The 14,161-nt window shown below is 40.7% G+C and overlaps 1 protein-coding gene across 1 annotated transcript; it reads left to right on the forward strand.

Annotated features, from left to right (window-relative positions):
- Positions 1-2,609: 2,609 nt before the first annotated feature.
- On the forward strand, positions 2,610-13,065 carry LOC146982124 (tumor necrosis factor receptor superfamily member 10B-like). The gene is made up of 10 exons (XM_085787641.1): positions 2,610-2,749; positions 5,483-5,639; positions 5,850-5,978; positions 6,109-6,220; positions 6,335-6,429; positions 7,002-7,094; positions 10,448-10,488; positions 10,595-10,834; positions 11,967-12,003; positions 12,402-13,065. The coding sequence occupies exons 1-10, from the start codon at positions 2,729-2,731 to the stop codon at positions 12,737-12,739; spliced, it is 1,263 nt and encodes a 420-aa protein (XP_085643767.1). The 5' UTR covers positions 2,610-2,728; the 3' UTR covers positions 12,740-13,065.
- The last annotated feature ends 1,096 nt before the right edge of the window (positions 13,066-14,161 follow it).

Consider the following 14,161-nt stretch of genomic DNA (forward strand, 5'->3'; position numbering starts at 1 on the left):
GCAGAAATAAGTTTGTCTCACCTCGAACACAAAACTTATCTCGGAAAAAGTGGCTTCAGGGTTTTTGGCCTCCTCCCTCACCTTATCACCAAAAACACAAGTTCCAGCGGAGCGGCAGGGTAGACGGTGCAGAAATTTTTCTACATGCAGTTAGACTGAGTGATTGAAGGAATAAAATTGGTAAAAACTGAAATGTAGCGTAAAACTTGAGAATAAGATATTGATGTGCCGTGGTGCACAATTATAGCCTGCAGTCTTTATTTCTCCACCCTGTCAGTGAAACTGTCATACACCGAACTATCAGGTCTCCAGCTGTCACTCAAACGGCACACTACAAGTTAGCATGGCAACACAATTAACAGAATAAAAATGAGGTATTATTTAGTTGTCATATTATACACACATCCCAGTCAAACATGTACAGTTGAATCGTCCCCTTCCTGTTTGGCTCCATATCTATGCACTGCAGACAAACTGCTCATCAGATAATGTTAAACTGGCACAGGCATGGGGTGAGGTTTTCTAAAAAAAAACTGTTGATGGCTGACTAATGTGGTGTTTGATGAGAGGCTTTGTATAATGTTCTGTTTTCACAATTATTCTAACAGCACAGGAACCACTTAACTGACTCACTCATATTTGTAACGGCCAAAATACGTTTTCATTTTCTATTTATTATCTATAGATACTGTTGATAATGTTATTTGATGATGGAGAAATTCCTGTGTCTTTTGAGAGGTTCAAGCTGCAAAAAATTACTAAAAAGGCTTCATTTCAAAACAAAATTATTTTTTTCTAAAAAAAAAAAAAGAAAAAAAAAAGTGATTTTCAATAGACAAACAAACAAAAAGAAAATGTTAGAATCTGCAGCTCTAAATTGCCCGTAATGGTCTCCACATGTCAGTCCTGTGATTGACTGGTGACCTGGCCCCATCACAGGATAAGAAGTATAGCTCATGTTGATGATGCACAATATTCCCTCATCTCAGAAGAGGTGTTGTTGTTTGCTGTATCGCAAAACAAGAAAAAATAAAGCTGGTCAAGACAACACATCTATTACAACATGCATTTTGTATTAGGCTTAACTCACAACCTCCTGCCAAGATGGCACAGGATGACAGCAGCTGTCAAGGCAGAGTTCAAAAATTGTCAAAATGTCAAAAATGTTGTTATCAAGTCAAAAATCTGAAAATACATATTGCATCTTGACAGCATGGAAATGCTAGTTACAGTAACTGTGTTGCTCCCTACAGTAGCTAAGTGAATAGCTGATGTTCTGAAATGCCATTCTTACATTGAATCTAATTGTTTTCATGTTTTCAAAAATTCAATTTTTTAGATAAAATTCTGATAGGCTATTTGCCAAACTTCATTTACTATGACTCCAAAATGTTGTCAATTTTTTCAGGGAGATGTAATGTATTTAGCAAGAATACTGCTGGTACATGTTTACAGTAGCCTACTGTATACAGTCAAATGTTGCACTGTAGTTTTTGAAATATCAAACACCTGGGTGGTATAGCTATTCAGTGGTGCTGCTCAATTGCAGTGGTGTCAACTGAGCAGAGGAGAAAGGTTAAATAAAGTTTCACAGTTTTTGAAAAAGAGAAACAGAGCAATGGACTTAATAATTTGCCCTGGGTTCAAAAGTGTTTTACTGTAAGTATTGGGGCTATTTTTAAATGTAGATGCTTGTTGTCCTGTCAGCTCAGGCTGCCTGCCCCCTAACAATGAAAACTATGATGAGTTGTTTGTGTTTTGTCAGTTTGATGTTACGTTTCAGTGCTTCGAGACACAGAACACTGAATGCAAATATTGTCTCAACTAAAACATCATACGGTAGTCTAAGGTTAGATAGGTTATCCAGCAGTTTATTGTTATTTATTTGAAACATTATTCAGAGCAAGTATCCTACGTACAGCTCTTTTTAATCAGATTGGTTATAATGCTGATCTTCACCACTACAGTACCAGAGCTTCAACTCAAGGTCTACTTGCATTAGGCTACCATGACCAAGAACTTCAATGAAAAGCACTGCCATTTCATTATGGAACAGGTTTAAACATTAGGACTATTCCAAGTAAAAAAGCATTTAAGAAACCATTTTGAGAACTTTCTTTTTTCTTTCCTTGCTTAACTGTATCTGTATCTGTGTATGTGTTGTAACTGGATCTGTGTAGGCTATTGTTGTTTTATTTTTGAACTTTTTGAAAAGGACCCCTTGGAAGACTAGCCTGGCGTTTGTGCGTAATGAGGATCCTCAATAAACAATAAACAACTAATATTTTAATCTGCATTATCAAACAATATAGGTTCATGGTAGGAGGTTCCGCTGCTGACCTGACATGAACTATAACCCTTTGACTGCGTTGTGCAAGAAGCCTATAGCCACCGCAGCGTGTGATCTGCTTCCTCACATGAATCAGGGCGGTGTAAAACCACTATCACACTGTCAGTGTTTACTACAATGGCTATACTACCGCCTCACACAGAATTCTACTCCCTTGCTGTTGACTTCCTGTCAGTAGCCTCGCGCCACTCCTGACAGGCAGAGCCACAGAGACTCCGCCCACCAACTCTACCGGCATGTCATTAGAGCCAGAGCCGACACACCTGCCGCGTCAAACCTAGAGAGTGCACGAGCGGCGGCTGTTGAAGCATTTTACTGTAAATAACGTTTGGGATTACGCACTTTAACGCTGTGGACTTTGACACATTCTACGAAAACATGACTAACTTTGTATGTGTGGTAAGTTTTCTTTTCTTTTCTGTCTTCCCTTCCACCTACAACGCACTTCGCTACCAGAGCAAAACAACCTACACCGTGTGACAGTAAGACATCAACAGACTGTTATGTAGGCTGACTCCTAAAAGGCTAAATAGTTCTTCTAAACTAAAGAGTCATAGTGAAGTGAACGAATAAAAAACAGCCTGAACTTACAACGTTCTGTCCCGAGCGCGTGAAGGCTGTTTGTTTGTCTGTTTGTTTAGTTTTCCATCAGTTCGGTGTGAGTTATATTCTGTTTAATAGCTGTACAGGACAGTGACATGTTGGGCTGAGTTTTTTTTTCTTTTTCTTATTCTCAAGTAGGCACTTGTTGCACAGGGACAGTAAGTCGGTGTGGGTTCTTTCCCAAACGCCTTCATCCTAATGTCTCTTCACGTTCACCTGCTAAATTCCTCATAGTCATCAAAAAAGTCACAACTAATGGGACTCAGTCACACAAAGATGTTGCCACAGTGAGCTGCTCTGAGGATTCTGAGCCTGAATGAAAGCTTTTATTATGACAGTAGGCCTGTCTCTGCCCTACAAAGGCAAAGTGCAGTATCTGTAAAAATGCCAAACTGAGAAAGGTTTAAAACCAAATTATGAATAACTATGTCGATAATTGATTAGGTGAACTGAATTAAATGTATTTTGTAGTTTGTCTTTCTGACCAATTTTGACCATTTTATGTTTTTTTGCCTTGGTTTTACTCCGATGGAATCATAGGGTAAATAGAACGTAGGTAGTACAGTTGCAGATACTGCACTTTGCCTTTGTATAGCCACATGCATGTTGGTCAACCGGAAGTGTCGACATAAACCACAACAGAAAGTAAGGATTGAATCAAATCTTATGTGGATAACATGCTGAGTTGAAGTGCAACTCCCAAAGATACAGAGGAAGTATTTAATTTAGGCCTATAGGTGTCTGTGTCGGATGTAGCCATACTATTCCTCATTAAAAGGTTTGTTTTTTCAATGGGGGGTTGTATAATTTTGCCTTCACCTTTGAGGTGTAGCCTACTGAACTTATTTAGGTGTTAATGACATGTTTCCCTTTCTTTCTTTTTACTGTGTGTGTGTGTGTATTTGTAAAAAGAAACCTCGCATCTTGTCAATCAATATTTTCTTTATTTTTTATTCTTTCTTTATTGGACATTAAAACCGAAGACATCAAAACTATGAAGAAGGAGTTGTGTAGTAAACAAAAAATAGAATCTATTATTAGATGTGCTTTAATGAGGGTTAGGGTTGGCTTTTTGCACACTTTTGATTTGAGCACTTTAGCTGTTTTACCTTCACTCTGCGGTCCAGCTCATCCTAAACAGATGTTGTTTTAATTAACACTTTTGTGTTTACTATATAACTCAATGTGTCTTCCTTCATAGTTTTGAATGAATTATGAATCAACAATGTAGAAAGTAATAAAAAAAGAAAGGCCATTGAATGAGAAGGTGTGTCCAAACTTTTGACTGGTACTGTATTATTTTTTATTAGTTTATTATTAGTTAAAAGGGCAGAGGCAGTCAAATGCCTACATGTGCACAGCCATGGGCCGTGTGTGTGTGTGTTCCACAGGTGTGTCCATGCTTGTTAGGAGATGCCGCCTCCTGTGATATGTAGGCCAGTGTGTCTCGTGATTCTGGGCGTGGAAAGCAATCTGGCCTGTTAATTTCCCTTATTTGGTTGCTTCTTCCAAATTCTCAGGTAGTGGCTCACATGTTGTTTGTGCCCAGGTTTTTTTTCCAGATGCTCTTTCATCAGCCTGACTGATTTCCTCAGTGCTATCTTAATGCCAGAGTGTGTCTGAAGGAAATCCCCTCGCCTACCTGCTCAGCTATTTACCTTATTAGTTATGTGGCCTGATCAGAGGTGCATTTCATTGGTTGAGTCCTGTGAAGTGTTGCATCATCATCATGTTGCAATAAAACAAGGAAACTCAAAGAGAAAATAACTCTCCCTCTGTTGAAGGTATTACTCACGAGAAGTATTCCATTGTAAACAAGTCATCTCCCATGAGCGGAAATGATATGTTTACAAAAGACCTCAAGCTACTAAAAGATAAAAGTGTGTCAACACAGATGACACACAGGGATGGATGGGGAGAAAAAAAGTGGAAACTAATTTGTGATGTATGTCAATTTGTCCAAAAGCTCTACCTTCTATTTGTGGGTTTTGTCACTAAAAGTTAAATCAGAGAGGGGGGGGGGGATCTCAGTTTCCCAAAATTGAAGTGGAATTGTTCAAATTTTTCAGTCCAAATCCCAGTCAAGTTCACAATGATTTAAAACAGGATTTACATCTGAGAAGCCAAGAATGTACAGTGTCATTTATGCTTTAAAAATCCATCCATTAAAACTACATGTAGGACTACAACCAACTAACTCCTGCCAGCAAGTTTCTTGATTAATGAACCCACCCGACAAATGGATTGGCCCCCTTATTTTATTTTATATTTCTATACTGTTGTATCATTATTACAACAATTTTATGTATTCATTATTGGACTACCCCCCCCCCCCCCCCCCCTCTTATTTTTTTTCCAGAGGTTTAGAGATTGACAAACTAAGTGAACCCTATGCCCCTCTACTGCTGCTGTTGTGGACTTTATTCACTACTTAATGAACCTTGAACTTTGAACCTTAAAAAATTAAAAATGTATAAATGTCAGAGAGAAATATATATATATTTTTTAATTTATTTGTCATCTGTTCAGGTTTTTTGCATATTGATCTTTCACCTCAAACCCACGGGGGCGTTTCCACGGTCTGGTCTTCTTGACGCGGGAGGCGGCAGAACGCGGCGGGGTGTTTTTTGCTCAGCCGACCTGCAGTACCTGCACGGCAACATCTGCTGTTTGAACTGTCCAGCTGGTAAGCCACATGGAGCAACACTTTATTTAGTCCACACACTGAAGCGCTGTCATCAGCTCCAATCAAAAAATCCATCAGAGGAGCTATGAAGCAGGTTGAGCATGGCATGAGAGGTTATTAGTTAGCCCAGTGACAGTTGGATTTGAAAGCTCAATGAAATGGTGTGTAAAGGAATTTTTCCAATGTGTTTTGTGTGTGTGTGTGTGTTAGGTACACATGTGAAATCTCATTGCACCGGAGAAAAAGAGAGGGGGGAGTGTGAGGAATGCGAACACGGGACATATACTGAGCACAGCAATGGGCTGGGACTGTGTTTCAAGTGCACTCGGTGTCGGACAGGTAATTCTACTTGACACTTTTACACTATCGAATGAAATGACTGTAGAAGACAAATCAATATTCAGCCTTCTATGAAGTGCTCTTAGAGTAAACTCGGCCTTACAGACATCTTTTCCTTGCTTTTTTTCAGATCAGGAAGTAGTAAGTCCATGCATTTCCACTCAGGATACTCAATGTCAGTGCAAATTGGGGAGATTCTGTGTTCCTGAAGAAGCATGTGAAGTGTGCAAGAAATGTTCAAGGTGAATATATTCAAACTAAAAGGGCTTGGCTCATTCATGCTTTGTAATTGGAGAAACTCCTCACTCATTTGAACGATTTCTGACCTTCAATCTTTTTGCCCACCTCCAAACTAGGTGTGAAGAAGATGAAGAGGTAGTGAGGAACTGCACCCCTACCACCAACACTGAGTGCAAGAAGAAAACCCAGCCCAACCCTGGCTCTTTCTCAGGTACAGTACCGAGTTGAGCAATCTGAAAAGAAAAAAAAAAATCAGAGACAGGGCTAGGCTTTTTGTCCCCCCAAAGCTCAGATTTTGCAAAATGGCTTGTAATGGGTGGAAATAATTTCAAATTTGGGTTTTGATATGTCTCGGTGTCAAAACCCAAATTTGAAATGAGTAAGCTAAAATTACATAATCAAATAGAGTCAAGTGATTTTCATTTTATTTTGTACAGTTTGTGGTCTGTTCACAGAAACGCACATTCAGTTTCTTATCATTCATTTCATTATGATTTTCATGACTTTAGAAATGACTCATTATCTGCATCCACATTAAAGATACATCATCCCGAAACTTTGCCAATATCTAGAATACCAGAGAAGAACTGTGTGGGTGACTCAAGAGCCATTGACTGGAACTAGACAAAGTTGTTCCTGCTGCCTACCAGCACCTGGCTCTACTTGAGGCTGTGCATGGATGTTTAATTGACTGTAGAGCCTTCTTTGCTGTATATTTTATTCTGTAAATTGGCTGTGTTCATATTAATACCGTCATAACTCCATTTTCCCCCCAAATATCAGCAAGTGCAGCAGTGATCGTGCCACTTGTACTTGTTGCTGGACTCCTCTGCCTGGTCCTAGGTTGCTGGTGGTGGAAAAGATTCAGAGTAACAGGTATGTTGGGATTGGGGAAACAAAAATAAGCCTTGATAATATCCAAAATATACATCAAATCATATTAAAATTTCATGTTCCATGGTTACTTTGTAAATGAATGAAAAGCATGATGGCAAACAGTTTGATCAAACACTTTTGTAAAGTTTTAAAAACAGTGACAGCGTTTCTATACCTTAGGAAGGGATCTAGTCAAATTTCAGCCTGGATCAGAAAGTCAAGACTTGACAAAGGTGTTTATCAATAATGAAATAACACTTTTCAGCACCACACAATTGGTTTTCATTTCTGGCAGACCATAGTCACTCCTTTTTATAATTCAGCATCATATTGAATCCTTTTCTCTAATGTCTGTATGTGGGGAGTCTGATAAAACAAAGTTACACCTGCAATGTCTTTTTAGATACTAATACATCCATCAGTTGATAAGCACTGTCCAGTCATACAGCACAAAGACACTGAGTTACTGTATATAAGGTTCTGAATCATGTCCCACTGCAGGCCACAGCTGAGACATAATGGCCCTCATTTATTAAACTTGCGTACACCAAAAAAATGGGTGTACACCAAATTCACCGCAAGGATCGGCATTTATTAATCTGAGCGTGAGCGTACGGTACGCACAAATCTCACGCCAGCTCTGACCAGGTGTACGCACATTTGGAACCGGCGTAGAACATGCAGGAAGGAGTGCTGCTGTGTCAGAATGATTATTAAACCATAGTCTAATAACGCAGCGATGTGGACCACATGTTGTTGTTGTTGTTTATATTGATAAAAAGATAAAAAGTAGCCAAAAAAAAAAAAAAGAAACGCTACAACCAAGTCCGTGTTGAAAATTTAACTCGACTTTTATTTTGAGCAACTGAGATGAATTAAAAACCACGATGTGACAGATGCTCGTTAATCAGCTGTGTAAACAGAAACAGTCAATGACAGACAGACCTGTTATTGTAGATCACACACACAAACGTCCAAGCGGGGGGGAGAGCTCCGCTACCTGTCCAGGTGCAGCTCATCTCCGCGGCAGAGTGTTTGTTTTTTTTTCCCCGTCACCGGGACCTGTCAGCGGGACATCGGGCCGGTGTTTCACATCCCTCCATCAGCCGAACCATGCCAGCGGTGCTGATGGCCATAAAGTCGCGTTCGCAGCAGTAATATGCCTATGATTTCTCCTCAGTCACTTGTGTTTAGTAAACTGCAGGAGCATTTCATGAGGTCGCTGGGTTTCCTGACGTGGTCGGTGACACGTGCGTCTGCAGCCTCCATCCACCGGGATGACGCTTATCAATCACAAAAACTATCAGTCTATCAATGTCCAGATATTTAATGTTGCCGCCCTCTCCCTGTTCAACGCGGTAACGCCAGTAAAGTCCCTCTTCTTGGCCGTCTTCTGTGTCTCCATGTCATAAAAGGGGCAGGGCGACGCCTCTAAAGCAGGAACATATCGGGCGTGACATTTAAATTGAGCTTGTTTTCAGCCGCCGGATTTATCACCACCACGCCGGTTCTACGCCGAAATCAGCAGCGTACACACTTTTAGTAAATCACACGTGACACTTGGCTTACACTGATATTTACACCAGAATCTACACCAGATCCTGCGCAAGTTTGATAAATGAGGGCCAATGTGTGCATCACTGCTTAAAGATGCTGCTTGATACACTGGTTTTGGTTCTGGTGCACCCTGCAGTTCAGTGTGGACCAGTCCAAAGTGTGTGGTGTCCCACTCAACACTTGGATAGGCTCTGCTCCCCTTTAACCCTGTGAAGCTTAAGCTGATAAAGAGGTTTCAGGGGTAGATACAGTTACCAGCCTTAACACTATGCACATGAGCCTTGCCCTCATTGATGTATAATTTTGAACTCTAATGAAATGTAAAGAAGCAAGTTGCGTGCTGACTTTGTTGCTGTTGCCTCTAGAGAAATAACATTAGCTGTATCTGAGAACGGTTTGATAGCTGTCACCGACTCCGAGTGTGATTGGACTAAAACACAACAATGACCACTTGCAATTTTGGCAAATTGGCCCATTGCCATGATCCCTATAGTCGTAGCAGTAGGTTTGTTACCTTTAATTGTCGGTGTAAGCTATTTTTAGAACGGCGGAGCAGCTGCTCAGAGCTGCTCAGAGCTGCTCAGAGCTACGCTACGGAGGCTTATGGAATTTCTTGGTTTCCCTCATCAAACTCATCAAATACACAATCCAACAACTCCACAACACTCTGGTGGACAAGTTGTGAGCTGCACATTCACCACGCTATGAGATAATAACAGAATGTTACGAGACAGAGTTGTTTTTGAGGTAAATTCATGCAAAACCGCTGAAGCGAGTTACCGTTGGGGGCAGTTTTTTGGCAAGCAGTCTCTGCATTTGTCTCAAAAACAACTCTGTGTCGTAATGTTCTGTTATTATCTCATAGCGTGGTGAATGTGCAGGTCACAACTTGTCCACCAGAGCATTTTGGAGTTGTGTATTTGATGAGTTTGATGAGGGAAACCAAGAAATCCCATTAGCCTCCGTAGCATAGCTCTGAGCAGCTCACAGCTCTGCTCCGCCGTCCTAAAAATAGCTTGCACCGACAATTAAAGGTAACAAACCTACTCCTAAAACTATAGGGATTATGGCAATGGGCCAATTTGCCAAAATGTTGAACTATCCCTTTAATCTGTCTGTGAATAGATGAGTATTACTTAATTAACAGTCTGTGTAAAGAATGGTTAGGATTGAAAGTACTGAAACGGATGTCACAGCAGGGTTTGTTTCTGACACCCCGAGCGCAAAAACGAGTTTGACAAGATTTCAAATAGCAGATCTGATCCTTCCAGCTGATGAGCCCACAGCAGCAGGTGGCATGGCAGATGATGTGCCGACAGTAGCTGATGATGTTAGAGCAAAGCGTCGTCTGATGAAACGCAGATAACATAAATAAACCACTGGCTGGGGTGTACGTCATCGTCATCCAGACCAAACCTGACACTGGGCCGCTCTCAGTTGTTGGCAAATACAGTCAGATACCTCTCCATTTGGATTTGCCCGTGACGGCCCTGTGAAGATGATTGTTCCAGTCTCTGTTGTTTACCCGGCTGGATCTAAACTGTGTACAGTCCAGCACAAACAGCTACAGCATCGCCTGGGTTCCAGAGATGACATGTGAAAATCCCATGCTCCAACACCACTGCCTGTTGTGGCCAAGGGTGCTGCAATAAATGTTAGAAGCTGCACATTTATGTTATTTTTTTGTTTATTTGCTGTGTTGATTTAAACAGGAAGTTGAATTCAAAGCACACAGTGGTCAAATGGCTTTGACAGTTTCTTAAAGTTACATAATCCTCCCTCTGTCCTTTCTCTAGGCACTCAGAGCCATCTGCCTGACAGGATGAAAGATGCACAGGTCAGTCCCTTCTACTATCTTTCATTTCCTTATCTATCATTTACTCACATTTAATCCATTTCAAAAAAGTGATTTGTGTGTTGAAACATTCGGCTCATCTTACCAGCATCACACCGATAGCCATCCTACTAAGGAAAGGAGGAACGGAGAAACTCGAAAGTCCTTCGCACTGGTGAGACCTAAATCCTCAGCCAGCACGGAGGATGAGCGTAAAGTGCTGTGTGAAAGCCTCACCAGCTCAGCCAGTAACTCCCAGCACAGCCTAACCAACCTGCCCTGCTCCCCTGCCTTCCCCGCACCTCCTGCCCACGTCAGTCCCATGATTCCCAGGCAGCCCGACACGAGGGTGAGAGCAACAGCTTCTCTCCATCCTTGCATCTTCCCTTCTTACCTGCTTACTCCTTGTTTCTCTTCAGTAATGCTTTGCTGTCTTGACCCGGCTTTGTAGATGCACTGGTTTGACTGTGCTTCTCCCACTTTCCTCACTTTTGTCCTTTTTGACATATTTGCATGAAAAGTGTTCGCTTCTTCCTTAAAATGTCACAATTCTACTGTAGGGTGGATGAGAAGCACTGAACCCTGGTAACAAACTCTTACTTTTCAAAACCTACGTTGACCACTGAGTTCACTGTGTCATGTGATGCAAGGATCACAATGAGTCCTGCACAAATTTCTAATTACATTACACTGACTGGAAATGTATTGTATTTTATAGGGCTGCAACTAACGATTATTTTCATTATCGATTAATCTGCCGATTATTTAAACGATTAATTGATTATTTGTTTGGTCAATAAATTGTTACAAATTTTGAAAAATTATCAGTGTTTCTCAAACCACAAGATGACGTCCTCAAATGTCTTATTTTGTCCACAAACCAAAGAGATATTCAGTTTGTTGTCGTAAAGGAACAAATAAACCAGAAATATTCATATTTAAGAAGCTGAAATCAGAGAATTTGGACTTTTTTTTCATAGACCTCAGTTGTTCAGAATCACAGTGGCTGTAGTGAAGTACCAGTGACTCTCCAAATCCGGTCTCTTCAATCTGTCTTGGAACTAAACCTCCCCACTGGAGTCATGTTCTCAGCCATGGAGAGCAATGTTAAAGCCAGAGACACACAGCTTTGAAAATCTGCTTTCATTTTAGTGTATTTATTTAGTATTGTGAAAGGAGTTGTTTTGATTGTCACAAAGAAAAGGTAATGAGTCACATGCTTCTTGTTGTACCTGTTGAGTTGCGTCACTCAAATCCTGCTTCCTCTCCATTCAAACCTAAGTACATGTTTGTATCATCAGAAACCTGTCTGGCAGAAAAACATAGTTTTGATTCAGCTCAGTAGAGCAGCTGCCTGATCAGTGAGGAACATGTGGCTCTTGGACAAGCCAAGTAACTGAATAAGAGATGAGTTGTGTTCACAAAGACTGACAATTGGCTTATTTGAGTATTAATGACTGCCTCTTCTCTTTGTCCTTTAGGAAGAAGAGCCATTTCCCAAACTTACTCCTGTGAATGGTAATGTGTTTATTTGTTTTCATTTGTTTCTTTTTGCCATCCCTCTCACAAAAGTCTTGCCCATCCTGATGACGATTCTCAGATGCAAAATGGATCAATGTGACAGAGAAATAACTTAATTAGACATGAAAGTTGGCCTTTGCTTTTTCATGATGCCACTCCACTTCAGTTCAAATCAACTAGCCTACTTTATTTGTCCCTCAAGGGGCAATCTGAGGCAATAGTCCTCAAACAACAGTCAACACAGTCAACTCAGCTGTGCATACACAAAAAACAATCCAAAAATACAAACACCAGAAATGTGCTGTTCCAGGTCTGCTTTCTGATTTCAAATGTTAATAACATCGACACCAGATTGTGGTCCAGGTCTTTGAATGAAGTTCTGTTTTTGTTTGCAGGTGAGGAGTCTTTGAGGAGATGCTTTTCTTACTTTGAGGAGGAAATGGAGGTCACCTACTACAAGAGGTTCTTCCGTCACCTTGACATTAGTGACAATGTGATCAAAAGCAATGAGCATCTTCACTTTGAAGACAGGATGCATGAAATGCTGAGAATTTGGGTGGAGAAAGTGGGCAGAGATGCTAGCTTAAATGACCTGCTCAACACATTACTTGTTCTTAATCAGAGGCGAACAGCTGAGATAATCCGGGACAGAGCTATTCAAGATGGCCATTACGAGAATCGGAGAGACGAGGACGCTCTTTCAGAGAGCCCATCTGAAAAGACACAGTCCTGAGAAGACTGCTTTCATTGTCAAGTCCTTGTTGCAGAAAGTTTCTTTAGTGTCTTACAAGGCCATGGTCTGTAGTGGTGTTACAGCCACAGGCAAATCTATTTGGCCGAAGGTTCATACTACAGAGAAAGCATGGGAATATAAAGCCAAGTGTCTGTGCTAAACTTTGGTATTGTCAATTACACAATACACATGGCCTCCATCCACAGGTCTGAAGGTCCCCATGACTGTGTGACATGAGGTGTCTTTGCTCTGTGAAAGCTTCTCCATTGTCCTGTGTTTTCCAGTGGAGTATCAAAGCACAAGGCAACTACCTTTAGTGGTGTTTTACAGAAAAATAAAACAAACACTTGCCTTAAGTGCCTGTCTTAGTGAGACTGCTGGTTCTGCTGACAAAAGGCATGTAGGGACATGTTACTGTACAATCTAGCCCTACTGAGGAAATGCAGGATCTCATGAACCGCACATACACATTAACAATTACAGCTGTGATTCAGTTGTGTTTGTTTTGTTGTTGGTTTTTTTTTAGTCTGTATGACTGAGAATGTTCAGCTCTACCTGCAGGGTTGATAACATATTTATTTACAAAGAGTGTTAGCCGTCTTTCGTACCAGACTGCTGTTTACTTGTCTCAAGACAGGATGATTGTTTTTCATAGTAAATGACATTGAATAGATTTTTATGATGTTTTGATCCCACAACATGTGCCTTGTGTATTGATATAATGTCCTCAGGAATTAATGCTCTTATGCACTGATTGAGCAAGAGAACACTTGAAGCATCATGCCATGAGATCAATGGGATTACCTGAAGAATGTTGAGCAGATCAGGATTAATTGCCATGTTCTGTCTTGACTTCATCTTGGCATTTACTTTGTCCATGATCATAGTTATGCTGAGCTTTTTTTTTTTTTGTCTGTTTGTTACATTATAACTTTGTCTCCCACAAAAGTCGTTGGAAAAGGTGAATGTCCTTCAGTTCTCTGCTATTAATGAATTCTGTCTACAAAATGATGGTTGTGCTGTAAGGGTCTGATTAAAAATCAACGTGTTGTGGAAAAATGCTGGCCATGTGCCACCTGAAGTGCTTCAGTGTTCCTTGACACCAATTCTCTAAAACTGGTCCAGGACACTGTCCAACACAACAGTCCAAAGTCCCCCATATGTTTTCCCCTGGGTTCTAGTGACTGAAGACCATAGCATATGATTTACAGAATTTTATAATCGTTGAACCAATCATCAGTGAGTCCCTCAAGCCCCATACAAGGGAGCACTGTCAGGCTGTTTCTCAGCTCTCTATTTATTTTTCTGGGTTTTCCCATTAAGTTTTCATTAGTAACTATCACAATGTTACACAATGTTATTTGGTTTTCCCTGTTGTCATCTCTGTCTTGTTCAGGTCCTGCAATAATAATCAGTCACTTG

The sequence above is a fragment of the Trachurus japonicus genome, chromosome 9 (assembly GCF_045865225.1).
Source record: "Trachurus japonicus isolate A0001 chromosome 9, Traja_1.0".
In the NCBI taxonomy this organism is placed as follows: domain Eukaryota; kingdom Metazoa; phylum Chordata; class Actinopteri; order Carangiformes; family Carangidae; genus Trachurus; species Trachurus japonicus.